The sequence below is a fragment of the Hibiscus syriacus genome, unplaced genomic scaffold (assembly GCF_006381635.1).
Source record: "Hibiscus syriacus cultivar Baekdansim isolate YM2019G1 unplaced genomic scaffold, ASM638163v2 tig00111635_pilon, whole genome shotgun sequence".
Taxonomy (NCBI): Eukaryota; Viridiplantae; Streptophyta; class Magnoliopsida; order Malvales; family Malvaceae; genus Hibiscus; species Hibiscus syriacus.
In genome coordinates this window covers 309826-337015 of record NW_024063141.1, presented here as the reverse complement: position 1 = coordinate 337015, position 27190 = coordinate 309826, and the positions used below count along the sequence as shown (strand labels likewise).

The following is a 27190-nucleotide window of genomic DNA, read 5'->3' as shown; positions in this document are numbered from 1 at the left end:
TAAAAAATCATGTCACAAAAATTATTAATAAAATAAAATATAGTTATTAAAATAAAACAATTTAAAAGTTAAGTAGTTAAATTGAAAATTTTTAAATTTTAGTACCAAAATAGGAGTAAGAAGATAATTGTGTGATGAATGATATAATTTATTCATGAAAAATGTGGTATCGTTAAGTTTTACCTGTGAAGTACTAAAATGAAATAAAAATTAAATGTTAAATACGATATTAGAAAAGTTAAAAGTTTAAGTATTAAAACATATCAAAACTGATAGTTTAAATACTAAATACATAATTTACCCCTTCGTTTTTCATTTTTATTTTTTTATAGATTTTATATCATCCGATTCAATTTAGCATTTAAATTATATATGTTACTAAAGAATGTAATTTTTTTATTTAAAAATAAAGATTATTTATAATAAATTAAGAGAAACAAACAATATTACATACAATGGCATAGGTTTATGGTCTACACTTGATCATCATCTTCTTCTTCTTCTCAGACCCTGTGTTGATCACGGAGAGTCTTTACAATGGAGGTTTACAGATGAGACGGGCCTTAAACCATGCTTGAGAGCAGCTTCCCAGACAAGGTCGATTCTATCGACGTCGATTGCCCCAACTTCGTGGTGAGTCCAGCCTTCCAGCTGATGAACTACGCCTCCTGCATGGCACGCGTGCACCACTCCTCTCTCCATTGTATACTGCCCGTGCATCAAATACCAATACATAAAACAAGACGTAAACGAGAATAGATAGACCGTGAGTTACTCAAGATCGATTCAATCAAAATTTGATAAAAATATTCGACTAGAATAGACTTAACTCGAGTTCTTAACGAGTCAAAACGAACTACTTGATGCTCTACTCGAAAAGCTCGCAAGCAGCTCAAAAACAGAGATGGACCGACCCCCAAAAATTTAAAATTACCATATATTTAAAAATTTTCTATGTATTTTCTATTGAAAACCTATTTTGCCCCCTCTGAAATTTTATTTCCCCCAACAAAAAATCACGCATCTATCCCTGCTCGAAAATATAATATATTGAGATTTTATTTTTTAAAATAAATTATTAATAATATTAACATTTATGTCGTTTTTAAAAAAAATACAGTATAAAGTTTTTATGTATTTAAGGTTTAGGTTCGAATTTAAGTTTGAGGTTTTAATCTAGTTAAGTTTAAGATTTTTTTTCGATCTTTAATGAGCTTCAATTCATGATTTTTTGAGTTCGAGTCGAACTTGAAAACTTTAAGCTCTCGAGTTTCTAAGTCAAGATTGAACTCAATTTTAGAGTTTTCAAATTAATTTAAACTCAACAATACTCAAACTCGGCTCGACTCGTTTACGGTCCTACCAACACCAATGGCATTGTTGCATGCAAGCACACGTACCTCACAAGATCCAAGGCCTTGAACATCATGTGGCAATCTCATGGCAGCCAGATCACCGTAGGTGCAGTCTCTTCTGAAGGCCATAATGGGTGGGACCACAAATTGATGAAAATGGGTCCCTGGTGGAGCCCAGTTTTGTTCCCATGGTGTTATCCACTTGCCCACGATCCACGTCTGTTTATATCATTTCATTACAACAAATTTCAATCACCATTCATTGATTAAGCTATTATATATAATGTATACATACACTCATGCATGCATGCATTCTCATACCTTACAATTTTGAGCAGCTTGGTACTTGGTCACCTGCACTAGGTATTGTTGGCAATCCGCAGGGGCCTCCTTTTGTATTTTCTGAAATCTTTCGGTCGATGACGTCAACATCTGCACATTTTATGTATGTATATGTTTAAGCCATAAGCATTTAATTTATAATCATCTTTTCACATGCAAAGTTGGGTGAAGGGACACCATCTCAATTTAAGGCACTGATAAGTACTCAACAAGTTGAACAATGTACTTAGAATTAAATTTGTATCCAACAATGCAACCATATCGATAATATCTTAAATGATCGTATGAACCGATTGTTAGACATTAAGTTACTACGATCGTGGACTTACAAGGACGCGGACTCTTCTCCGACACAGGTAGAGAGCGGTTGCTCTACCGAGCTTGGAAGTGGCTCCCGTTAGAAACACCTCTTTAACGTCCTTACGAAATTCATTCAGAATCACTGCAGCCGTCAAGGTATTGCCATGAACCACTCTCACTTTGAGCTCCGGATGCTTGTCCACAAACAGTGTTCCTCCTCCATTCAGAGCCTCATTCTGCATGCATGCACACCGAGTTTAGAGGTTGTACGTATATAAATTCTTTAAATTCATAAGTTTGTTGACAAACAACATAAACATGATACATAAACACAAAAATTTAAATACGATATGTTTAACAACTAAATAGCATAACAAATACGATAGAATGTGTATATAGATATTATATTTGTGCGTGTAAATACACTGGCCTTATTCAATGCAGCGAGGCTAATGACCTTGACCCCCATCCTATCAGCCCTTAGAATGGCCTCCTCTATGTGCTTGTTGATGCCCGTGGTTGCAAATGGTAAGAAATACTGCAAAATTTATATATGATTAATTAATGAAGAGATATATGGATAACATAATTATTGTATCAAAAGTAAATGAAGTTAATAGGTAAGTAACGAAATTAACCTGAAAACCGAACCTAGGAACGGACCATGTTTGATGCAAGCTGCCTCTAAGATTGTAGAAACTGACGAGGAAGGTCTTAGACCAAATCCACATTATTAGCATTATCACAAACGTAAGTGGCCAAAACGGAAACAGAAACAACCTAATTGAGAACGGCGTCGATGCAAACGATCGTAATGCGAACGGGACGTGCATCGCTGCCGTTATGTCCACCACATGTGCTAGGAACACGAAATCCGGTACCCTCCCTTTTTTTCCTGTCACATTCGCGTATACAAACCGTCATTATACGCAAAATTTGATATTTAATGCACTGACAAGTAAATTTTACCTGAATCTGAAGTAATCTGGTTGTGTAGTAGCCATGAGTTGGTGTTAAATGTATTGCCTAGTGCATCGAACAATGGCATGAAGAGACAGAAATTGGTCTCCATCTCTGTGTGGTGGAGGCTATGATACCTGACAAAACATACATTGATTGCTAATTAATGGTGCCAACTAAGAAATGGTCCCCCTGTTTAAGAAATATCAACAAGGACTATAAGCTTCCATTTTAATTTCAGATATGCTTAGTTATGTAACATTAAAACCATCTCATTCAAGGAACCAACTAATTTTTTTTACCATTAGCGTTTAGGATTAATTCATAACTATCTATGAAATGATCTAACTCCATTAATGTCCTTGTTTCTCAATTTACTTACGTTGGGGTATAGAGGAAATATCTAAGGAAAGGTAATTTGTTGAAAATTCCGGGGGGAATAATTTCAGCGTTGGAGTGTCCAAGACATCTGAGGAAATCGAAAGCCAAGACATAGGAATAAACCATGCTTATCGATCCATAACCCGTCAGGATCGACCCCGTCATCGGAATTCCGATCACGACGCATAACACGAGGTGTTCTAACGGCGTTGCGTGTCCGGCTGCAATGAACAAAAAACTAGTTAATTAAAGGAAGATAGTGAGATACACGTTACTTTTCAGTTGTCTGTGAACTTTTTACCTGTAAAAGGGTGGGGAACTGGAGATGAATGGTGAAGCGAATGATAATGGCTGAAAAGGTAAGTACCATGGAATAATCTATGTGCCCAATAATACAAAGGCTCTGAAACAGTAACATGCAGTAACATTAAAGTAAAAAACCCTTTTGAGTTCAACACAGGAAGGGCTTTCAAGGATGGGAACATCAAACAAGCCATGGAAGCTAACAGAGCTTGAAGTATTATGAAATTGTCCCTGCAAGGCCATAAAATATACACATTCTCACCAAAGATAATATAGATATATGTATGTATGTATGTCTGTATGTCTGTATGTCTGTATGTCTGTATGTATGTATTTATGTATAATACCAGTCCCATTCGCTGTCAATCTGCTTGAAATCAACTCCCTGCTGCTTAATCCGACGGTTGCGAGTTAAGAAGAGCATGTTATTGTAAGAGCTCCATAGCTGATAAACGAATCCTCGGAGAGCACATATGAGGAGTATATGAAGACACCAGAGATCCTTAAGGGTATCCTCATAGATCCATGTGTACAAAAACTTTGCAGCTAAAGGGCCGTAAAGCGTATACTGTGGAAATAGATACAGGAAAAAGAATTAAGTGGAAGCAAAACACACACACACACACACTGAGACATATACGCAAACAGAAAGAGAACAACAGTTTGATGTACCTTGAAATGACCCAAGTTTTGCCACGGCCAAACGGAAAGTGGAGCGACCATTTTTCCTAAATCCAAACTGGCTTACTCTCCTCTGTTGGTTCTTAATGAACAAAATGAGGGCGACAGAAGAGAGAAGGTTACAGCTAAGTGACTTGAAAATTATACTTCCATTCATTTAAAAAAAAAACACATTTCACTCAATCCAAATTTAATCTTTTTTTATAGATAAAATTCAAATATGACTCTATTTACTAAAAAAATATTATTTTTATTCGATAAAAATAAAAATTTACTTGAAAAAATAATATAAAGAATAATATTATTGTAATTATTCATAAGTTTATAATGTAAAATTTGTAATTTTTGTCAAGTAGAGTATTTTTTTTTATCTTAGACCTAAATCTAACTAGACTTATAATATCAAAAAAAAAATTGATCTGACACAATCTTAAATTTTTTATTTTAAAAATTTAAAAAGATCAAATCAAATCAAAATTCAATTCATGTATCATGCTCATCCCTAGGTAAAGTTGGTCTGGAAAGGTGAATAATGACCCACTTTTCTGCTACTGACTGGGCACCGCTGTAGCCGAAAGTATAATTATTTTTCAGAAATTAATGGCTCCAGTGGCTGTGCCTGTGGACGATGGTGATGCTAAGGATCGACTCGAAATACTGTATGGACTTTTTAGCAACACTAACTCTCACGGTCTTATTAGTTAGAGGAGGTACACGTCATCATTTGATCGGGTTATTTGAATTAAGTCTAATTAAATTTTTTTAAAATTATTTAAATTAATGAGTCATATTTTATATTTTAAAGTTTACTTTAAATTTTTTCGAGTCGAATTTATTTGAATCAAATTTTCAAGTTTATGTTTACATTTAATTGTAAATATGTGTAATATAATGATATCATTTGATTTCAGTTTAAATGATTTTTTATAAATATATACAATACAAATATATTTTTTTCATATTTTTTCATATGTGATATGCATATATCATACAGAGTCGAATGACTCGACTCAAACTTGAAAATCAATACAATAATTAGTGTAAATTTTGAATTATTCAAGTTGTATTTTACAAGTCGAATTAAACTTGAAATTTTTTCGAGTTGAGTTGCAATTTAAAGTCAATTCGAGTCGAATTTTTTCATATCGAGTTTTACTCGACCCTAAAAAGAGGAAAAAGTTGTGGATAAACTGCAGTTTAAATCCTTATAAAATTATAAAATTTAAGTTAGTATAATGGTGAAATTGTAATTGGTAAAATATGCAATTTGGTCTCCCGTTAACCTCCTCCTCCTCCTCCTTCAACCCATGATAGGTGGAATACCCCAAATTTTGGCTAGTGATTAAAATGTAAGTTTTGAAAGTTTAATGGCTAGAGTATAAACATTGTAAAAGTTTAGGAACCAAAAATATAATTTTGAAAAGTTATATATTTTAGCCCGTAAATGAATGTGTTGGCCTAAAATAAGAATTTTTGTGTTAATCATATTTTCGGTACGAGATTTGTGTTAAAAACTATAAAACGATAAAGTTCGATATTGAAATTGGATAATCGGATAGAACTGGAATTTTACAAAAATTGAAGGATGTTAGAAAATGGTTGGAAATATTATTTTCATATTTTAGATCAGATAAATTTAGCTCATATCCATGTAATTTTTCAGATTTGTTCGAACAATAGAATTTTAGTGACTAAAATGCATTTTTCAAAAATTCCATGGCCAAAGTAGAAATTCAAAGCCAAGTTGATTCATATTTGACTATGGAATATTTTATTAGAGGATAATGCAATGACATTTGGTAATTTTTAAGTTTAAGTAATGGCAAAAATGGAATTTCTCAATAATTGAATTAAAAATTCAATTATATTAGTATTAAGCCATGTGTCAAGGTTACTTAATGTTAGAATATTCAAGAAAATCAGCTCGTTTTCAGCTTCCATCTTCTCCATGGCTGAAATTCCATTGCTCTCTAAGGTGAGAATTTCATTTTGATTTTTAAAGTCTTATGATTGATTTTTGGACCAAGCTATTGGATAAAAAATTAACCTACATGAATTTTTTATCATATCATTTGGCATAAATATTACATGCTGAGCATGATTATATGAAGAGATTGGTGATTAGGGTTTATGGAGAAATTTGTGAGTTTGATGATTTAAAGGTTGAATTTTATTCTATTGATGTTGTAGATTAATTTTCAAGCATGTGTAATGATCAAATTACTTAGACTTGCGTAGAACCATTCGTCCACACTAGGATTTGTGAAAGTTGATTGATTTTAGTTTGAATTTTGGTATTGGAATGATTGGAGATGCATAAATTTGATCACAAGAAGTTGAATTCATGCGTGGAATTAAATGAAATCATTGTCCTATTGTACTAGGTAGGTTCGGCCACATGAAGGAAATCAAGGGAAAAATCTTGAAATTTCCTAATGGGTTAGAATTAATATTAGAAGGGTTCTATGTGAGTTGAAGATCAATTTAGATCAATTTGGAAGCTTGAATTAGAAAAGGGTTAATTTGCGAGTTATGAGAATTGTGGGACTTAAATGTGTAAATGTGAAAATTGAGGTACCTAATGTTGATTTTTAATAAGTATATGCTGGAAATTTTAAGTTGGAAAGTTTGTTGGAACTAAATTGCAATTTGGTTAAAATGTAATGGTGGAATTCGAAAGCTCCCATAACTTTAGGGACTTTTTATAATTTTGAAAAGGTGTTGGTACCATTCTGAACAGGAAATTTTAAATGCTGGAAATATTCTTGATATGTTGGTTTTTGAGCTGCGAGCAAATTACAAATTTATAAAGTTGGGGGTTGAAATTGAAAGTTTAACAAAGTTTAGGACTGAAATTGCAATATTTTGAAGGTTGAAATGTTGATTTGGCTATTTTATTAAAGTACTGGAATTTTTGTAGTTAAGGTGCAACGATCATAATGATGAAAGATCATTATGAATTTTATGAAAAAGTTGGGGTGAATTCTAAAAAGAATTCACAATTAGTAACTTATTTGTGTAATTAGTAAAAGATGAAGGGTTAAGAATGAAAATAAATATTTGTGGATTTGAATGAATATTTTGAGGAGTTTGAAATTATAATGGAGATATAGTTTAGTTTGATATCGATTAAGTATCGATTTCATTTTTATAGATTTTTATAATATTAAAGTTAGTTTATGTTAGTACGATATTAACATGTAGTTCAAATATTTTATGTTATTATATGACGTTGTCAGATCACAATAAACCTAGCGATCCGAAAGAAAAGGAAAAAGCACGCGAGTAAAGAATTAGTATATAAAGGTTCAGTAGTGAGATAAATGTGGATACAATTTATTTATTTAATTATCGATGACGACTTGCGATAAATCAACTTCATTTTATTTTCAAGTATGATTTATAAATTTTAATTATGATTTTTCCATAATATTTTTCATTAAGTTTTTTAAATGATTTAGGGTATGAAATGTCCATGTACGATATTTATGAAGATAAATTTTAAACGTTTACAATTATTAGACGTTGAGAGTTGTAGGTGCATTTGACATGTCATTAAAGTTGAGTATTTTCCAATTTAGTTATGGTACATTCGTGTACACTATGACCCGTACAATTGGTGCTTATGTTATGATTGCATTTGGAGTGCATTATATGTTTCAGTTATAATTGGCACCGTGATGTGCCCAGTGCGCACCCTATGTTCTACTCACGTACATTGTATTCTCATAAAAATGTATTGGGCTACGAAAATGAATATGAAAGTTATGAATTACGTCAACATAAAGTATGATATGATTATTTATTTGATATTATTTATCATAATCTTTATGAAATTATGAATTAAGATGAAATTTCAGTTTACGATGAAGAAATTGTCTCGAATAAATCAGTTTGCAAGTTTAATGTTTTATTTAAATTATTTTATTTATATTTATGATATTTTCATATTTTATCTCACCTTAGCTTATTAATACCTCACTAAGTTTTATTTAGCGCGTGATGATTTTCATGTGTACGTTTTAATAGAGATACGAGCGTGCAGTGAGGAGCCTTCCGAGCATCTTATTAGAAGTCATAACTATTATCAATATCAGTAAGACATCTACGATGTTACTTTTGACTTTTAGTGGCATGCATAATTATGTTAGTAGTTTTATTGATCGAATTTGCTTTTAAATGATCTATAATAGTAAACTAGGATTACTTTATTTTGTCTAGACTGGTGTTATAAGTATTATACATGAGTAGAATAGTTAGCAGAATTCAGACAGTTCCAAATGATTTACGAAAATAAACTAAAATGTCTAATCTATGCATGAAAAATGAATTTGTTTTCTTACGACAAACTATTAATTTATAATTATATGTTTTTAAGGAAATAGATTTAATGTTTAAAATAGGAGTATTGTAAAAAGAAACAAAATTTTAAGTATTTATGCTCAATGAACGTTTGTTGAGTTGATGTGATATTTATGACTCGCATTTCGATACATATATTAGTTATGGGCGTTACACAATGTGACATTTTTAATGGGTTAACGACCAAACTTAACGGTCCGTCACGGTGTGACCCATTTTGAGTAACGGAATGAAACGTTAGGCACCAAACTGAAACGAAATAAACGATAGACATTAAACTAGAAAAACGTACATAGGTTGAACACCTTTTATATATAGGGATGACAAACGAGTATAATTTCGTGGATTTCACATCGTACCCGCTCCAATTGGGGCGGGGATGAGTATAATTTTAGTGGGTAGTGGGCGGGTGTGGATTTAGAAAGTGGTACCCATCGCGGGTAGTGGGCAGGTGATGGATTTGAGACCTTACCCGTCCCGCATCCGCCCGCCCCACATCCGTTCACCCACTAAATAACCATTAAATTTTGGACCATTATAAATTTATGTATAATTTTAGGGTTTGTCATTTATGTGTGCTAAAGAACAAAAATATTATGTGTTTATCATTTATGTTTCTATGCTTTAATTATGTTTTTTTTATTATGGTGTTTTATGTACTTTAAGATCTATGTTAACACTTAACTCAGATAATCCTTGGTTTATATTATTATGTTTCTTAATGGATGTGTTTGTTTTAGGTTTGTTGTTTATGTATAACTTAAGGTTGCTGTCAGGCGGGTCTAGGAGGGTTTAGCCGGGTACGTCTCCAGTTGGATAGTGGATGTGGGGATGGATTTGAGAATGTACCCCGTGGGCGGGTGTAGATTTGAAAAATTTTACTCATCATAGATGGTGGGCGGGTGGTGGATTTAAAATTATTAGGTGGGTATGAGGATAGGGGAGGGGTATCCACACCCGACTCGACCGTTTGACATCCCTATTTGTATACTTAAACCAATATTATAATTAAAATGACATATCCTCTCATTCCCTCCCCCATCCACTCTCTCCCTCTCATCCCCCTTCAACCCTCAATACTTTCTTATCATCTCCCTATCCTTTCATCTAAGATTAACATTTGATGACGACGATCGAAAAATTTAATGACGATAAATGTATCATCGAATTTATGTTTCAATGGTGAAAGTTTGTTCGGATGAAGGTTCAGTCGATAATAACGACAATAAACGCAATGACTGACGTTGATATAAAGATTAAAATAAATGTTTTCAAAATTTATTTTTTAAAATTTTGAAAACTTTGATTTTTTTAAAAGGAGAATATATTTTAAAAATTGTATTTTAATAAAATATTCAAAAATATCAGAACATGACATATATCGCTCAATAAATTTTTTTTAAGGACAATTATAATTATAGTTAAAACACTTAAAATGATAACTTTTAACCCTAAACACTTGAATTAATGGAAAAATAATTTAAACATATGAATAAAATAAAAAAGAGATACAATTTGAGCACTTGTTTTTATATTAAGATTTAAATATAATATTTAAACCTTTTGCATTATTGATTATTTGAATTTGAATTTAAATCTAATATGGGTTTCATTTTTCTAAATCGTTTTTCGCGGCTTCTGAATAATGAAAAAGAATAATCGTAGAGAAGAAACTCCGAGTAAAACATTATCTCGCTCTTCCACCTTTTTTAATAGTTTTTGCGTGTTTTTTACTCTCCTTCTTCGCAGTCCCTTTCCCTTGTTAACCGAGTTTGATCGCTGCATTTCTTCGTTGAGACTGAGTCATAGAGCTGATCCCATTTCTTCTTTTTACAACGTCGACTAAGATTTGTTCATTTAGACTGAGATAAGATCCTCCTACTAAGTATAATGTGATATAGAGCAATGAGTAGATAAAAATCTGAGTCCAGAGTCATTTTCAGAGTGTGGGCCGACGGATTAATGGGGATTTGTTCTATTATTGAAGAACAGTCGCACCGATCTCACACGAAGGCCCCAGATTATTTTTCATTTTCTTTTAGTTTTTCTTGTGAATTTTTGTCTTTTTAATTTCTTTGGTTTTTAAGTTTCTGGTCAGTTTCCTGTTTTACTTACTCTTCCAGCTTTCGGTGTTCTATTTGAAACTCTGTGTATTGATTGCTAGAAGTTTATTAGGTTTTGACATTGTTCAGACTTTGTTCTTGATTATGGTTGTGATTCGTTTTTTGGTTGGAATTTGTAAAATGTTGCTCAACTGAAGAGTTGTAGTATGAGAAATTTTAATCAAGATGATGCGGGTATGTTTTTAGTAAATTAAAAGTATACAACTTGTTGTATGCTGTACATTTTGATAAACTAGCGTAAAATTTATTGCAGACAAGAGAATCATGACAGTAATTGTTTGCGTTGAATTTGAACAACCTGCTATAGGTTGAACTCTGAATGCTTTCCATTTGTGCCTTGTGTAACCAATATTTTCTAAACCGCATAATAGGACTATTAAATAAGATGGGTGTTAATGTTCCATTCTTGTAAATCTTTCTTTGTTATGAACAACTTCAGATGGAGGACTTAAAACCATGGCATCCTCAAAAGAACAAGAAAACCTATACTCACTCAAAATCAGAAGCCCAAGCTTTATTGCTTTGACAGTAAAGGATGTCAAAGATCTACGGCAGAATCCCGGATACAGTAACGTTGATGTATTCAGTATTCACGTATGAGGAGATGAGGTTGGCTACAAAGCAATTGTGGCCAGACTATATTTTTGGTGATGGTGGCTTTGGGGTTGTTTATAAAGGAGTCAGATGAAAATGTGAGGCCTGGTTACAAATCTACAGCTGTTGCCGTTAAGGAGCTTAATCCTGACGGGTTCCAAGGTGACAGAGAATGGCTGGTAATCTCCTTGTATTGTTTAATTGGCATCTTCTATGTAATTCCTTTAACTTGAGGTGTTATGATTTTATTTGCGCCATACGTACATTTACGGATTCATAATTTGTCATACCATTGCCAAACAGTGGTACAAACTTATGGATACAAACTTTGCCAAGTTTATCTAGCTGGGGAAAGACTGCTCAGTATATGGTAGATTCTGTTATAGTATAACTATTATGAGAATCCACTTTAAAGGAATACACCCTATTATCTTATTAATATAGTTGTTATGCTACCTTGGGTTAGATAGAGAAGTATAATTTAATCATTACATGAATATCTTCGATAGGTATACATATACTTTTAGGCATATATAATTGAGCAAATGATTTTAAAATGTTGATATGGTTTTCCATATTATTTTATATTTGAGATTATTTCATCTAGAAAGAGCTATTTTTGTTGCTATTTCTCATTTTATGGATGGTTACAAGATTCAACTGCATCTTGTCCACCAGTAAATGGTACCTGAACAAAAGTGTTTTCAAGTTGATATGTTAGATTATTGTGTGCCTTTCTTTCCTTTTTTATTTAGAATAAAAAAATCAAGACAAAATATATGTGCTTCTGTTTGTACCTCAATCCTTGTATTGCAGGCTGAAGTCAATTATCTAGGACAACTCAGCCATCCAAATCTCGTGAAGCTCATTGGATATTGCTGTGGAGATGATCAATCGGCTGCTTGTCTATGAATACATGGCAAGTGGGAGCCTTGAAAAAATCTTTTCCGCAGTAAGTGGTTGGAAAAAAGAAGTAATTTTAGGTATATGTTTAGGAGATAAAGAGCACTAGTAAAAGAATCTGCATTGAGCATGCATATCAAGGAATGAGGTATCTATTTTCCACTCTAGAAAGAATAGAAGAAATTTTTTTACTGACCCTATTTGTTCTTGGTTGGTTGTTGTTTGACTTGGTCAAAAAGAATGAAGATTGCTTTAGATGCTGCAAAAGGGCTTGCTTTTCTCCATGATGCAGAAAGACCTATCATGTACCGTGACTTCAAGACATCAAACATCTTGCTGGATGCGGTTAGTCATCACTTATTTGTTATTCGTCAGTTGGATGCACATTAATCAAGTATTCAAGTTTGTATTATTTTATGGAATCTTTAAAAATGGGAAGACTAATAAGCTTGTATATGACCTTTTCTGAGATCAATTTTCTTTTTTAAAGAAATTTCTACAATCAGAAATTTAGTTTATTATAGCTCCTAAAAGTAAAAAAATCTTACAAATGATTAAATCAGTGGAAGTTTCCTTCTGACAAATATTATCCATATCTAGAGTTCAATTGAAACGTAGTCTAAGTTTCCATGTTTTCTTTTCAGGAAGTTGTGGACTTTATTTCTAAATATGCATCTAAACTGTAGGTCTTCAATGCAAAGCTCTCAGATTTTGGCCTTGCGAAGGAAGGACCAATGGGAGACAAGACCCATGTGTCAACACGAGTGATGGGCACATATGGATATGCTGCTTCTGAATATGTGATTACTGGTTTGTTATTAATTATTCTGTTACAATGGAACTGAAAATCTTCATCTTCGCCAAAAATGGGGAATATTTTAAGTCTTAATGATAGGCTCATCTTAATCAATTAGTAGTAGGTATTCTCTTATACAAACGCGGTTAAAAGACTGATAATTTTTTATATTAATCTATAATTATTTTTAGTCTACCCGATATATGTCATCCTGTTATCCTGCTAACGGAGTTCGAAATTCCCCTGGCATTGGATGGAATCATATTCTCTTAACTTTTTGTTCAGTTCAGTGGAATTTGGAAGTAGCAATTTTCTTTGTTCCCTTTCTCATGTCTTTGTAGAACATGTTCCTGGTGTTTTGGTGGTATATGCATCTGGGATATTCCAAAAATGAAATCAGATGACAAAATTCTGCAGTAATTTTGGAACCATTTCAACTTTATTTTCCCAACCAAATCGTTTCAATTGCCGGATAGAATGTGTTATAGAACAGTTCTGTGATGCTCTTGTTTTGTTTTATCCTTTCCAAAGCTACTCATAATATTTAGGTATGCTGGACTGCCGGTTCTAGAAATGATAAAGGCTAACCAAGTTGCAGTATTGACATGAGCAGGCCATTTAACGGCAAGAAGTGATGTTTACGGATTTGGAGAAGTGTTACTTGAGAAGCTCCCCGGAAGAAAAGCAATGGACAAGAGCAGGCCTAGCCGAGAACATAACCTGGTCGAGTGGGCTAGTCCCATCTTAGTCCGTAATAAGAAACTTCTGAGGATCTTAATACTTGAACTCTCGTACGATGTAATATATTTTCACATTCCTTTAAATTTGTCAATTAAATTAATTAATATGTACGGACCTCTTCCATTTTCTCTCCCTATATGTTTTAGATAATAGAATAGCTTTATTTCTTAATTACAATCGTATAAGACTATCAAAATGATAATATAAAAGATGTTTTTCTTAACGGTCATAGTGATATTGAATTCTCGTTCTTGACTTTTAACAACAGTTAGATGAGAGAGAGAGATAGAGTTGCCAAAAGAAGTGGCAGTGGTAAGAAGAAAACTTCCAGTTGAATTAGGCCAGTCCCAGCTCCGGTTAGGACTATAAACTAGCCGAGTCAAAATGGAATTCAACTAGACTTAAAAACTCGTGAGCCTAAAATTTTCAAATTCAACTCGAGCTTAAAACCATGAATTAAAACTCGTAAAAGTTCCAAATGAAAAAAAATCTTAAACTTAACTCAATTGAAACTCAAACTCGAACCTAAACAGAAAAATTTTCTACTGTATTTTTAAAAAAATCAACACATAACTATTAATATTATTAATAATTTAGTTTTAAAAAAAATAAAATCTTAATATATTATACTTTCAAGTTGCTCACAAACTTTACAAGTTAAGTATAAAGTAATTCTTTTCAGCTCGTTAAGAACTCGAGTCGACTCCATTCGAATCGAATATTTTTCAAGTCAATCTTGAATAACTCACGTCGAATATTTATCAAGTCAATCTTTAATAACTCACGATCTGTCTCGTCTCATTTATAACCCTAATTTCAGTCCCACTTAGTTGCCAAATACCGATGCTTGTTTCATATTTTAGTGGTCGTTTTTATATGTACAACTTTTATTTCACTATATTTATACTAGTAAAAGAATATTTCGAGTCCCAAAATCACACATAAATATTGGTCTATCCGGCAATACGGAATTTTCATCTAATCACTCAACTCCGAATCATTTTGACTCAATCTCAGCTTATTCTTTCCTCATATCTCCAAATACACATGAAGTTGGGAGTCAAAATGGATTGGAATTGAATTAGACAATCGTAGCATAACACATAAAATACTTTTGAACATTCCCAGTAAAACACAACAAACTTCAGTACTTTGGCCTCTCATATCCATGGAAGACAAGTTGTCTCATAATGTGTCAAATCTATCATACAAGTCCAAAAAGAATGCAAGGAAGCTAAAGTTCAAAAACCGATATCTCACAATTGTACATCACCAGAAAGTATCATCCTCAGACGCAATTGTGCATGAAAGAAAAATTAGTCGAGTATAAATAGTAACCTGAAGAGAAGGAACTGCACGGTTTGCAAGGTTCTTCACAGAAGCAGGTGCACTTTTGGGAAGAGTTTTTGCAACTCTTTCCAACTCTTCTTGCTGTTTCTTTGCACTTACTCTGTCAGGTCCACTGTAGTGATCAATGATCCCTTTCAGTAGACGTTCATTTTCCATTGTTTCTTTGATGGCTTCCTAAAAAGTTAAGATTGTGGAAAACATAGTTTAAAGATATTCACATGAAGAAGTCATCTAAAAAAGACTATCAAGAAAAAAAATTAGGGTCCTTTTTCAGAAAATGTTAACACCACAAAATAATGTGGATTTCACAGGTTAACTATTCAATTTCTTTAAGAAAAATTTTGTGTGCTCAAACAATTTCACCATGGCCTTAATTCCTTACGGTGATTTTGTGGCTTAGAAACTAAATGGATTTCATCTCCATTAATGTAACTTCAGCCTTGTCCAAGTTCAACTATAGGATTAACTTGAAGCAGGATGTCCTCTAAATATTTGAATAAGAATCTATCAGTAAGGACTAAGGATAAATATTTTTAGTTCTCCATGTCATTCATATGGAAGATATACATCCAGTTAAAAGCAATGAGAAAAACAACCATGAACCATATTCAAAGCAATAGAACATACCTCCCACTCTTCTTGATTTTGAATTCCTTCATATGACATGAGGAAAGGTTTCACCTTCTCAAGTGCATCTCTAAGAGACATGGGTGGTTTCTCATCAATATCTAGGTTACTCTCAAAATCTGCCATCAAATATTCAGGTTTAAACTCTATCTGCAAGCCAAACAAGTAGATAAATGGTTTGAGATCCAGATTAACCCAAATAAATCCTAGTCTGGCAATATAACCCATGCCTAATCTTGTTGACAAGTAAAAATAATTAAGGAAATGATTGAATTAGTTCAATATTGTTTCACATGTTCTTCTTTTACAAGTGCATTATCAGTTTTATCCACCACCACAACAACAACATAATCCTATTTGTTAGCAATGTTTTACATAAGCCTTTACAAACAGTGGAACAAATGAATCATTAAAATCAGCAAAAACACATTAAATTATGTCAAGCTAACCAGAGGATGCAAGGACTGCAATGTGAATATAATTTTACACACCAACCAATTACCAGTATTACCACTTATCAGCCTTGCAGATTTAAAATACACCATTCACTGAGCCACATCTTTCAGATTAAAGCCTATTATTGTAATTGTCACCCCTAGAACCAATTTACGTTCTTGTTCAACGTAATGGTGTTTAGCGAAAGTTAGAACAGTTTGCTCCAACCCAAGTTTTCATTTATACTTTTTCTATGCTAAAAACAAATCACCAGACCAATTCTCTTTCAGCTGATAGCATACGAAGAAAAGAACACAACTCACCATAAATTTGGTATGCATAGCTTCCAAGTAAGCATCGTCCAGAGGAGAAGGCATGGCTCTACTGGAAAGCTCTTCCCTTCAACCAACTTAGCCTTATTTTCAGCTCCAATAGTTCGTGCAAATTTCTCCCAGTTCCCATCATCTCGTAAATAAAGATCGTCTTCAAGCTCTTTAGCATCTTCTTCCTCTTTCCTTGAGTATCCTCCCCGCCCTCTTCCTCTTCCCCTACCCCTACCCCTGTCCGACTGCCTACCTCTTCCTTATCCTCTACCTCCACTCATACCCATATCCTCCCTTTTATCGCCCTCGTTTCTCCTCGAAAGAATCTCCCTTGCACATCTGCGGCAATGGAGGTAGTTGTTGCCGTTGTTGCTGCTGCTGCGCTCGGATATGCCTATTTTCGTCCTTCATCCGCAAGGCAGGCTCCGGTTGCTTAGAGGGCTTGCCACGCCCAGCACCCGAGAATGATGCAACGGAGGGTATACTAGATGGAAGCCGTGGCTCCATCGACTGAACCGAGTCGGTGGCCGGCTTGGCCGAGGAATCAGCTTCAATTTCATCCTGTTTCATTACAAATATCGGCACTTTCGGTTGCCTCGGAGGCGGCACTGGCTCATTGGTGCCTCGGCCTCAACCGGAACCATATCGGGAAACAGGAGAAGAGAAAGGGGGAGTTTGGATTCGGATGATAAGGGAGTTCCTCTTCCACGACCGTGACCTAATCCGACGGAAGGTGATTCATTTGAGTCGGACCTTTTGCCCTCTGATTCAGATTTTCCGGTGGCTGGAGTGAACCAACCAAAAGGAGAGTTTCCCCCCGGCAAGGCCTCGGCCACGGCCACGGCCGCCGCCGGAGCCGGAGTATTGGAGGAGGAAAGAGGTGCGTTTGGTAAGAGAAGCAAGGTATTGATTGTTAGGGTTAGACAGGGTTCTGTCGATGGTTCCTCTCATTTGGCTGGAGTGAATCTCCTCTCTCGCTACAGCTGAAATGAGATCGTAGGTTATTATTAGGTTACGCCCAAATAAAAATAGCGATAATCCTTACCGTCCGATATGATAGCAAGAATCTGTACCTTTGGATCGAGAAGTAAACAAAGAAACACTGAGCTAACATATGCATTATACCAGACCTCTCTTATTTATCACGTAAAAAATAATTACATTAAATCACTATTGGTTAAAATAAAGGGTAAATTATGCGTCTAGTACCTAAACTATCAGTTTTAATTCATTTTAATACCTAAACTTTCATTTTTTTAAATCATACCTAACGTTTAATTTTAATTTCATTTTAGTACTATGCTGTTAAAAATTTAACGGACGAGCTCGTCGATCGCCATACTTATAGTCATTGATTGTCACATCTATCGATCGATGAAGCCCAAACCTTCAAATCCATACCTTTTTCGACCTCCTGAACATGATTATGACCTCTATTTTATCGAAAAATGTCTCAATCTTCTCAAATAGATGGACTCTTTGACTTCTTTATCCTCTGATCTTCGTCATCAACCGCCCGATAGACCTAAAACTGGACTATATTGGTCGACTCATCATTCTCTCGTAGTCCATCGTTCAGATTAGTCAGATCGTCCATTAAGTTTTTAATAGCAATACTAAAATGAAATAAAAACTAAACATTATATATGATTTAAAAAATAAAAGTTTAGATACTAAAATGATCAAAACTAATACTTTAATTACTAAATGCATTGTTTCCCTAAAAATAATACTATTTAATATCTCATGGGAGTCTCGTAACCCGGTAGCTATATTGCTACAAAATTGTAACAAATAACAAACCCTTAATCTACATTCAAAGGCTCGGGATTCAGCCGAGGAAGGGAAAGCAGCAAAATGTCGTCGCTTTTGCAGTCACTTTTGGATCCGAAAAAGAGCTGGTTGGCATCCCTGCATATGAAAACCCTTACCAACCGCCTCAGCAAATACGGTACGATTTTCCTCAATATCTTAACCCTAAACTTTTCCCCCAATTAAATTTGTTGGATAATGTGTTCAGGCCTTCGTTACGACGATCTGTACGATCCTTACTACGATTTGGATATCAAGGAAGCGTTGAACAGGCTGCCTCGTGAGATCGTCGATGCCCGTAACCAACGCCTTAAGCGTGCAATTGACCTCTCCATGAAGCACGAGTATCTCCCTCAAGATCTTCAGGTTTCTTTCTATTTTTTTTTTAGTTTTGAGTGATGATTTTGGAGAATCTTATTTGAGTATTTAATTTTGGAGGATTGATTTTCTTTTTGCGTAATTGTGAATAAGGAACAGCTTTTAAATGTCAGAAACCGTATATGAATCCTATTATAAATCCAATTACCTTTAAATTTGTATGGCATCATTAAAAAGAAGAAGAAAAGTTGATAAGAGTACGTATGAATATAGTCTTTCAAAGAAAGGTAGAATAATTATCTTGATTTCTTTGCTATGATCTGTTTCTGCTGTTAGTTGTTTTTTGCTTCCTAAATCTATAGGTAAATACCAGTAGAATGGAAGTTGCAACGCCGAACAAATTGTTTTGACATAAAAAGCTCAATCCCTGTCTAAGGATCGAAAAAACTCTTTGGGGATGAGGAACTAATATTTTAGAATTTTTATCATTAAGATTAAGACTACTTTTGTCAACATTAGTAGATATGTTTATGTTTATAATTATCCATGCTTGTTAGTCGCCCTTTTCACTTTTTTTTTTGAACATGCATCTTTGCTTCATTATTGTGCTTTGAGATTAATCATAAGTCATTGGATTTTATCGTTCCTTTGCAGAAAATGCAGACACCATTTAGGAGCTATCTTCAAGACATGCTTGCTCTTGTAAGTTCTTGTACAGTACAAATTCTGTTGATGAATCGACCGTGATTTTATTTTAAACAGTCTTACAAAAAAATGCACCTAAGGGCACAAACCGTGTGCCTGATCAAATGCACTTCGTTCCGAAGGGTCTATGTTGCTTTTGTTGTCTGGTGCCAAGGTGCAACACCTTGATGGCGCGTGTCAAATTTTTGACATATAAGTCATATTGTTCTTCATCATGTTCGCTGGCAAATTTTCTGTTTGTGTTTCACTTTGTTTATGGTGAAGTGTTAGAATTTTTAAGCTGTTATGTTTGTGTTTCGACTGAAGCAAAGGTTGAAAGTCAATGTGAAATGAAATGAATGGACAGAGTTGGAGTATATGTATTAAGAAGTTTTTGATTGTATCTTGCAGGTGAAGAAGGAGAATGCAGAGCGTGAAGCATTGGGAGCATTGCCTCTCTATCAGCGAACCATTCCTTGAGGGTTTTTGAGTCGTATTTCGTAGTTACTGCATGTTGAATGGTATTCCGATATCAGAACTGCACCATGAATTTCACCTTTTCCTAATTTTGGCTGGTTAAACATTCATCTGTGCCAGTTTTTGAATTGAATTGTTGATTGAGCTTAGTCTGTTGCCAACTTCCCAATAAGATACAGAACTGTGAACCGCATTTACGCATTTGAATGCAAGCAAAGAAATTCTAGAATAAAAGAACCTTGTTATCAAGAACTTTTCTTGTTTGTAATTTTCATTTATAATTTAAGTCTTAACTGATTTTAGGGTTTTTACTTTTATACATTTCACAGAAGCAAACAGTCTAACACGAAAATGCAGATAGTATGCATGCAGAATCATGTAGCAAAAAACCTGTATTAGACCACAAAGCTCACCTCATAAAGGCCCCATTAAAATTGCTCATTAATGGTTGCTACTATGTCTTGAGAATTTCTTCTACTCTCATTACGGTTACCTTTTGAAGGCGCAGCTTTTTGCATGAACTTACGGCCATTTCTTAGTGCTAGTGAAGAGCTTGAGGTGAAACTCGCTTGCTGTTCGGGGAACTCGGTTTCACAGACTTAGATGGTGGAGAAATGTCTTTAGACTTCTCTGGTGTATCATCTACCAAAATGTCGTACAGTCCATCAAATTCAAGCTGCATGCCTTGTGCATCACCCCTTGGCATTGACCGAGTCCTATGAGTTCCCCAGTCATCATTGTACATTCCCGGCATTCCCGGCATCAAATCTCGAGTTCCCGGCATTCCAGGCATCAAATCTCCTGTACCAGGGCATGGGATCGGAAAACCCCCACGACCAGGACTCATAGGATCAACAGAAACAACATTACTGTTTCTAATACTTGCAGTAATTGTTGTCTTTCCCTGCAGAAATTCATATCGGAAAAAAAAGAGTCATCAATAAAAGCCCATTCACACGGCATTCCAACATCTGTCTAATCTAACCCATAAAATTTGATGGAACTTATAAGCTACATCCTCACGTCTGGGAACCCATTTACTTGCCTGAACATCAAGATCACAAACAATAAATCCCAATCTCAGAGCAAGCTGAGGACTTGTAATCAATTCCTTAAATCTGCTGAAGTTTGCCCAAAGATTGAGAACATGGCGAACCATACTTCTCAATCTTGGAGCAAGCTGAGAATTTGTAGTCAATCTGAAGCAAACATCATTATGCACTGTGATTGTCCATCAAGCTGTTTACTAAAAGGGATTAATAACAGACAAAGGGCTCCAACATTCTCCTCTGCAGGGCATCCTCCACTGTCACGGCCCAAAAGTTCCTGTTTGACACAAAGGAAAGAAAGTGATTCGGCATAACTTACAAAAATTCCAAAATCCGTTAATCGCAAAGTATCAGCAATAACCTGCACAATGTGATAGCCTATCTTCTCAGGTACCATTTTTTGCTTCAGAAGCTCACCAATTAAATGAATATTACCCAGAGTGCGGAGCTTGATCATCCTTTCTTTGTTCCCATGCTCCATGTCTCGCGCAGGGGAAGTCATCAGCCGCATTTCTTCTCTGAGCTTGTCAGCTCCCTCGAATGCCTCCTGGCAGTTATTCAGGAGGACTCGCTTAAATGTGATATCTTTTCCGCCAGGTTCATCAGATGGGAATGAGGGAAGCTTATGATTAAGATCAGAACATAAGAGAAACACATAGGGCAAAACATGGGTTCCAGCACAGCCTTCTCAAATATTAGACAAACGACCCCCTGTAAAGGCAGCATTGAAACCATCAGTGATTTAACCTGCAGTTACTATGTGCATGTCTGTGGATATAAACACATATACATACATACAACAGCATACGTGAAATGTACATGTGTGTGGATATATGTACACACATATACATACATAGAAATAAATAAAGAAGAAAATATGCGGCAATGTAAAAAAGAATAGCACAAATTTAGAAATAATAACCTTCAAGATATCAGCCGACGTGATGGAATGAATTAGTTGGCACTTCAAAAGATCATACTTCCCCAGAGTCAGTTTGTTCAATATCCTAGACAGAGAACGTACACATTGAGAATAACCAGTAATTTCACTATCCAACAAAGGAAAGGATTGCCTCTTCCTATCAAGCCTACTTGAAAATGAAACCGCTTGGCATGTTTGCAAGTTAACAAAAAAGTCATGGCTAATAAGGGGATCAGCTGATACATTTGCATCTTTTACCACAGAAATGCCTTGCATCCGTTTAATTTAATAAGAAAAAAGTTGTTCCTGCTCCATGGGTCTGTTACATAACTATTAGAGCAACATAATGCGTCATGCAAGGTTTCTTTTATGGTTTGTGAATAGATAGCAGAAATACATATATGATGATAGGGATGGCAAACGGGCGGGTCGGGTGCGGATACCCCCTCCCCTACCCCATACCTACCTAATATTTTTAAATCCACCACTCGCCTACCACCATGATGGGTAAAAATTTTTTAAATCCACACCCGCCCACGCGGGTACATTCTCAAATCTATCCCCACACCCACTACCCAACTAGAGACGTACTATAACACCCAACCCGGATCCGAATCCGAGGTGTCACATTGACTTTTTAAACATTTTTCTTTATAAAATGACTAAAAGTAAATTCACAGTTCAATAAAATGGTTGCTTTTCATTCATTTAAAAACCAAATTGGTTTTTCAAAACATATCAGAGTGTATTCAACTCAATTTTATAGTACATGCCAACTATATTCAATATAACAAAATACATAATCATTTCCATTTCTTTTATGATCTGAACTTCGTAAAGGAGTTGTTGGCCTGTCTTGCTCCACTTCGCTTCTCTTCTAGCTTTCCGGAACATACGTGTGAAACACTCACACGCTAAGTCTATGAATTAGTGAGACATGTAAAACATGTAATATAACTCTACTCATATCAATGCATAAATAATTAATACCATCATATCAGATAAAAGCATAGATCCTTTCATATAACCAATATACACATATGCATATATCATTAACATGCTTATCAGTACTTATATTATTACCATTAATTCTTTTTTATCATTTAAGCATATATTGAACATTTCTATACACCCCATAGAACACATATGTCATTTCACAACAGAGCACACATAGTATCACACCAATTGATTTATTTACTCTCTTTAAAGCCCATGTACACTTATGAGAACTTAAGGTATGTGAGTACATTGAGGTTGTGCACAATTATGCTGTCACCACAGCTCGTATAAATGTCCCGAAGAACCAATCCATATGTTCCGAAGAACATAGGTAATCAGTTCATATGTCCCGAAAAACATAGGTAAACAGTCCATATGTCCCGAAGAACATAGGTAAACAGTCCATATGTCTCGAAAAACATAGGTAAACAGTCCATATGTCCCGAAAAACATAGGTAAACAGTCCATATGTCCTGCAGAACATAGGTAACCCTCGACTCTTGACATGCCAACTATACCACTAGCTCTCATATCACATAACATGGACATTATCATTATGTTGCATAAATTCATGTATTCATATCATTTCTCTTATAATCATATGTTCATTCTCTTCTGTCACATACCCCATGTATGTGTAAACATATATCTCATATCATATAATATGTATTATTCAAGTATATTCACATGGCTATGTCTTCTCATAGACATATATTCACATGTTCATATAGTCGCATAACTTATATTCTTTCTCATGTAGTAACATAGGTCCATGTCATATAACATATGTTACAAGTGCATGTAATCACGTATATCATTTCACATATATCATATTTGCATGTAATCATGTAGATGTATCATATCACATAGAATAACATGTCATATATCACACAACTGATATCATTTTCATATTTATGTAAATCATTTCCATGTACTCATGTACACATAAGCATCATATCAATCACATGCTTGTACTTATGAAATCATGTATTCCAACATGGGAAATAGACTTATCGCAAATCCTACCCAATGATGTAAAACGTCCATATATAATGTTATGCAGCGTCATAATCAAATAACATTTTAGGAGTTACTTCTTACCATAGTAACGTAAGAAGTGACCCGTCACAGGCTCATCGCAAGCCAATGTTTATTCTATAACATAGGTACAAATTAAATTTGCACTCACATGACCTCACAAGTCACTACCAATCCCTTATCTCTTCTCGATGACTATCAATTGTAAACTTGTCCGGTCGTTGCTTTCGATCGACATCTACACAATCATGTATATAGTATCAGTATTTCAAATACTATGATTTGATACTTGATTTCTTAAGCTATAAGAAAGATCTATTTCCATTTTCCCTTTGACGTGTATGGGTACACTCTATAGTGTATCGGTACATTTCCTTAACGTGTGCATCGATACACTACCTATGCATCGGTACACAAATTACATTCGATGTTTTCATCTTAAGGTGGTGCATCGATACACTACCTGTGTATTGATACACTCATTGCATTCGATGTTTATTTATTTAAGAGTGCATCAGTACATATTGCATGTGTACCGATACACCTTGCCCAGAAATTGTATTTTAAGCACGAAAATTTACTATTTTTAGCTTCAACACTTCATGTTTCCTCCATTTTCAGGTTCCTAACTCACATACATATTCTTAAACCAATTTATACTCATTTATCACATCTTAAACCTCAAAATCCTATTCTCCATATAGAAATCAATAATCATATCAAATTTTCAAGATGTTCTAAATCCAATTCTATCACTTCGTATCTCTTAATTAAGTTGATGACAAGTCAAATTTAATCTCGAATTCAACTTATCAACTCTTTTCCAGAAATTCATTTAAAAACCTTTTCTCTTTAATCTCTCATAACTTCTTCATCTTTTGATTATAAGACAACTTAAGCTTTCCTTAAGCATATGTATCACCTAATGATCAAAACTCAAACTTAAAATCAACAAATCAAAAAACTCACCTTTGCTCCCTTGAATTCACGGTGGAGAGAAAAAAGAAGAAGGAAGATATTTCTGGAGAAATCTCTCAACCTTATCCCGTATATATCCTTATCTTATCCATTTACAAGTCAAATGACCATTTTGCCCTTTAATTCCTTTAATAATTGCTAACAACTCTTCATAACTTATTTCCAAATAAGTCATTGAGCTATTCAACTATTCTACTTTAATCACTCAATTTTGAAGTTTTACAATTTAGTCACTAACCCGGTATTGAGGATGTTACACATACCCGACTAGACCCGTCTGACAACAACCTTAAGTTATACATAAGCAACAAACATAAAACAAACACGTCCATTAAGAAGGATAATAAAATAAACAAAGGATTATCCGAGTTAAGTGTTAACATAGATCTTAAAGTACATAAAACACCATAATAAAAGGCATAATTTAAGCCTAGAAACATAAATGACAAACACATAATATTTTTGTTATTTGACACAACATTTTCAAATTTCAGGCAATACTTGTGGCATCTGTTACCCAGTATTACAATCATCATTCTCTATTTCCTCCAATTGAGAGCGCTCCAATTTAAATTCACTACTACCTCTATATATAATAGAAAGCAAAACTAATATAAGTTAGTAACTAAACTTTAATAAGATAATTAAGCACAATTTGACAACTACCATAGACTAAATAATAATATTACCTTTAATATCGGCCCAAAGCCAATTTTGAGCACACATTAATGCTTCAATCGTCTTCGGAAGTAATCGACTACGATAAGGACCAATTACTCTTCCACCTGTATAAATTAATCTCTAAAATTATACCCAAATTCATAATGATCCAAAATTTAATGGGTATTTAGTGGGCGGGCGGATATGGGGCGGATAAGGTCTCAAACCCATCAGCCGCCTACTACCCGCGACTGATACCACTTTCTAAATCCACACCCGCCTACTACCCACTAAATTTATACCCATCCCCGCCCCAATTGAAGCGGGTACGGTGCAGAATCCACGAAATTGTACCCATTTGACATCCCTATATGATGATGAACACCCCCCATAAATACAAAGCCAATGCGAAGCCCTATTAATTACAGAGTTCCGAGGGTTGAATAGATCATGGCGATTTAGTTTATATGCTTTTGGCTGTCTGGAATCAAATTGGTTCCCCAAATCTCTATCCCGAAGAGATTCCCAGGACCTTCCCTCTACAGCAGGAGGAATCTGTGCCGAACATCTAAACCAATCACGGTAGTCGGGCTCAGAGTAACACTTCTGCGTATAACTTGCTGGACCGCAAAAGTAAAGAGTATGAAGTAACAGGCGTTAACAAAGAATGTATGCTTGGCAAAATTAATTGAAAATACAAGAACTTCATCAAGGAACTTAATTGCTATTAACATATTAAGAAGTAAGATGCAAATGAGCAGTTAGATAGCACATTGCTTTCTCCACAAGCCCAAATCTTCATTGAAGATTTGTCCTTCAATATCTCGTTTTATTTTAATAATCTCTTTAGCAACTTCTATAGCCTAAAGAGAAAGAAAGAAGCATAATCACGTTTAATTTCAACACAATATATATATATATATATGAAAAGGGGTATGAACATTGAACTACTTATTTCCATGATCATCTCACTACAATTGAAACAGGATGCTAACAGCTTTGAACAACTAGTAAGCAGATAAAAAGAATAGATTTGTTCTTTTCTGGATTGTTTTGGAAGTAAAATGAAGCAATAGTTTGCTGATGCAGAGGCTAAACGTACTACTAAGCAAAAGTTTGCTCAATTACCTTCCTAAGCTGTAGGACCTGGTCCTTAGTGTACCACACACGTTCACGACCCTTAAATTCTGAGTCTCCAACCTACAACAGTAAGGAAATTGATAACTTGTGATTTTACAACCCAAAAATATTCAATATGCAGCATGTTAACATTCATATTGACAATCTAAAGAATAAACCAGTACCTGGAAGATGCAAATTATGAGACATACTCCTAACATGGGTATCAAAAAATTAACTTTGTCTAACAAAAAAAAAAAAAAAAGAATACGGTACACAAATATTGACAACAGAAAAACACGAAATCACAAAGTTGAAATATAAAGGTTCTATACCATAAGGATGTTCTCACAAGACCCGACCTCTTGCACCCCACAATCCTCAATGACTTGGATAAAAGTCTATATACTCTAAAAAATGAATTATTATTCTTTCCCCATTAGGAGGATCAAAAAGTAAATAAGCAGTAAATATATAACTGTAATCTATTATATTATACACGAGAAGTAAAGTTTAAAAACTCTACAAGAGTTTAGTAAAAGAAAAAAACTCAACAAG

At 34.4% G+C, this 27190-nt stretch overlaps 3 protein-coding genes and 2 pseudogenes across 3 annotated transcripts; 2 read left to right on the top strand and 3 right to left on the bottom strand.

The window, feature by feature from the left end:
- Window positions 1-504: 504 nt before the first annotated feature.
- Window positions 505-4405, bottom strand: LOC120166341 (very-long-chain aldehyde decarbonylase CER3-like). Its single transcript, XM_039175614.1, has 11 exons — window positions 4314-4405; window positions 3989-4209; window positions 3640-3872; window positions 3340-3559; window positions 2967-3094; window positions 2636-2892; window positions 2428-2535; window positions 2027-2233; window positions 1677-1787; window positions 1401-1574; window positions 505-708 (listed from the first exon to the last, which is right to left on the bottom strand). The coding sequence occupies exons 1-11, from the start codon at window positions 4362-4364 to the stop codon at window positions 520-522; spliced, it is 1899 nt and encodes a 632-aa protein (XP_039031545.1). The 5' UTR covers window positions 4365-4405; the 3' UTR covers window positions 505-519.
- Window positions 4406-12496: 8091 nt separating this feature from the next.
- On the top strand, window positions 12497-13149 carry LOC120166353 (probable serine/threonine-protein kinase PBL16). The gene is made up of 2 exons (XM_039175621.1): window positions 12497-12649; window positions 12991-13149. Exons 1-2 carry the CDS (start codon window positions 12545-12547, stop codon window positions 13147-13149), a joined length of 264 nt encoding a protein of 87 aa, XP_039031552.1. The 5' UTR covers window positions 12497-12544.
- A 1839-nt stretch (window positions 13150-14988) lies between these two features.
- Window positions 14989-17916, bottom strand: LOC120166352 (annotated as a pseudogene).
- Window positions 17917-18360: 444 nt separating this feature from the next.
- On the top strand, window positions 18361-20119 carry LOC120166338 (cytochrome b-c1 complex subunit 7-2, mitochondrial-like). Its single transcript, XM_039175611.1, has 4 exons — window positions 18361-18527; window positions 18597-18754; window positions 19361-19408; window positions 19802-20119. The coding sequence occupies exons 1-4, from the start codon at window positions 18434-18436 to the stop codon at window positions 19868-19870; spliced, it is 369 nt and encodes a 122-aa protein (XP_039031542.1). The 5' UTR covers window positions 18361-18433; the 3' UTR covers window positions 19871-20119.
- Window positions 20120-20408: 289 nt separating this feature from the next.
- Window positions 20409-26853, bottom strand: LOC120166351 (annotated as a pseudogene).
- Between the last annotated feature and the right edge of the window lie 337 nt (window positions 26854-27190).

Excerpts from the sequence above, each read along its gene's own strand:
- LOC120166341 (XM_039175614.1), bottom strand. The coding sequence starts at position 4,364 with ATGGTCGCTCCACTTTCCGTTTGGCCGTGGCAAAACTTGGGTCATTTC. Across the intron at positions 4,210-4,313 it reads AAAACTTGGGTCATTTCAAG|TATACGCTTTACGGCCCTTT; the intron begins GTACATCAAACT and ends CTATTTCCACAG. Across the intron at positions 3,560-3,639 it reads AGTTCCCCACCCTTTTACAG|CCGGACACGCAACGCCGTTA; the intron begins GTAAAAAGTTCA and ends TGTTCATTGCAG.
- LOC120166353 (XM_039175621.1), top strand. The coding sequence starts at position 12,545 with ATGAAGATTGCTTTAGATGCTGCAAAAGGGCTTGCTTTTCTCCATGAT. Across the intron at positions 12,650-12,990 it reads CAAACATCTTGCTGGATGCG|GTCTTCAATGCAAAGCTCTC; the intron begins GTTAGTCATCAC and ends TCTAAACTGTAG.
- LOC120166338 (XM_039175611.1), top strand. The coding sequence starts at position 18,434 with ATGTCGTCGCTTTTGCAGTCACTTTTGGATCCGAAAAAGAGCTGGTTG. Across the intron at positions 18,755-19,360 it reads ATCTCCCTCAAGATCTTCAG|AAAATGCAGACACCATTTAG; the intron begins GTTTCTTTCTAT and ends GTTCCTTTGCAG. Across the intron at positions 19,409-19,801 it reads TTCAAGACATGCTTGCTCTT|GTGAAGAAGGAGAATGCAGA; the intron begins GTAAGTTCTTGT and ends TGTATCTTGCAG.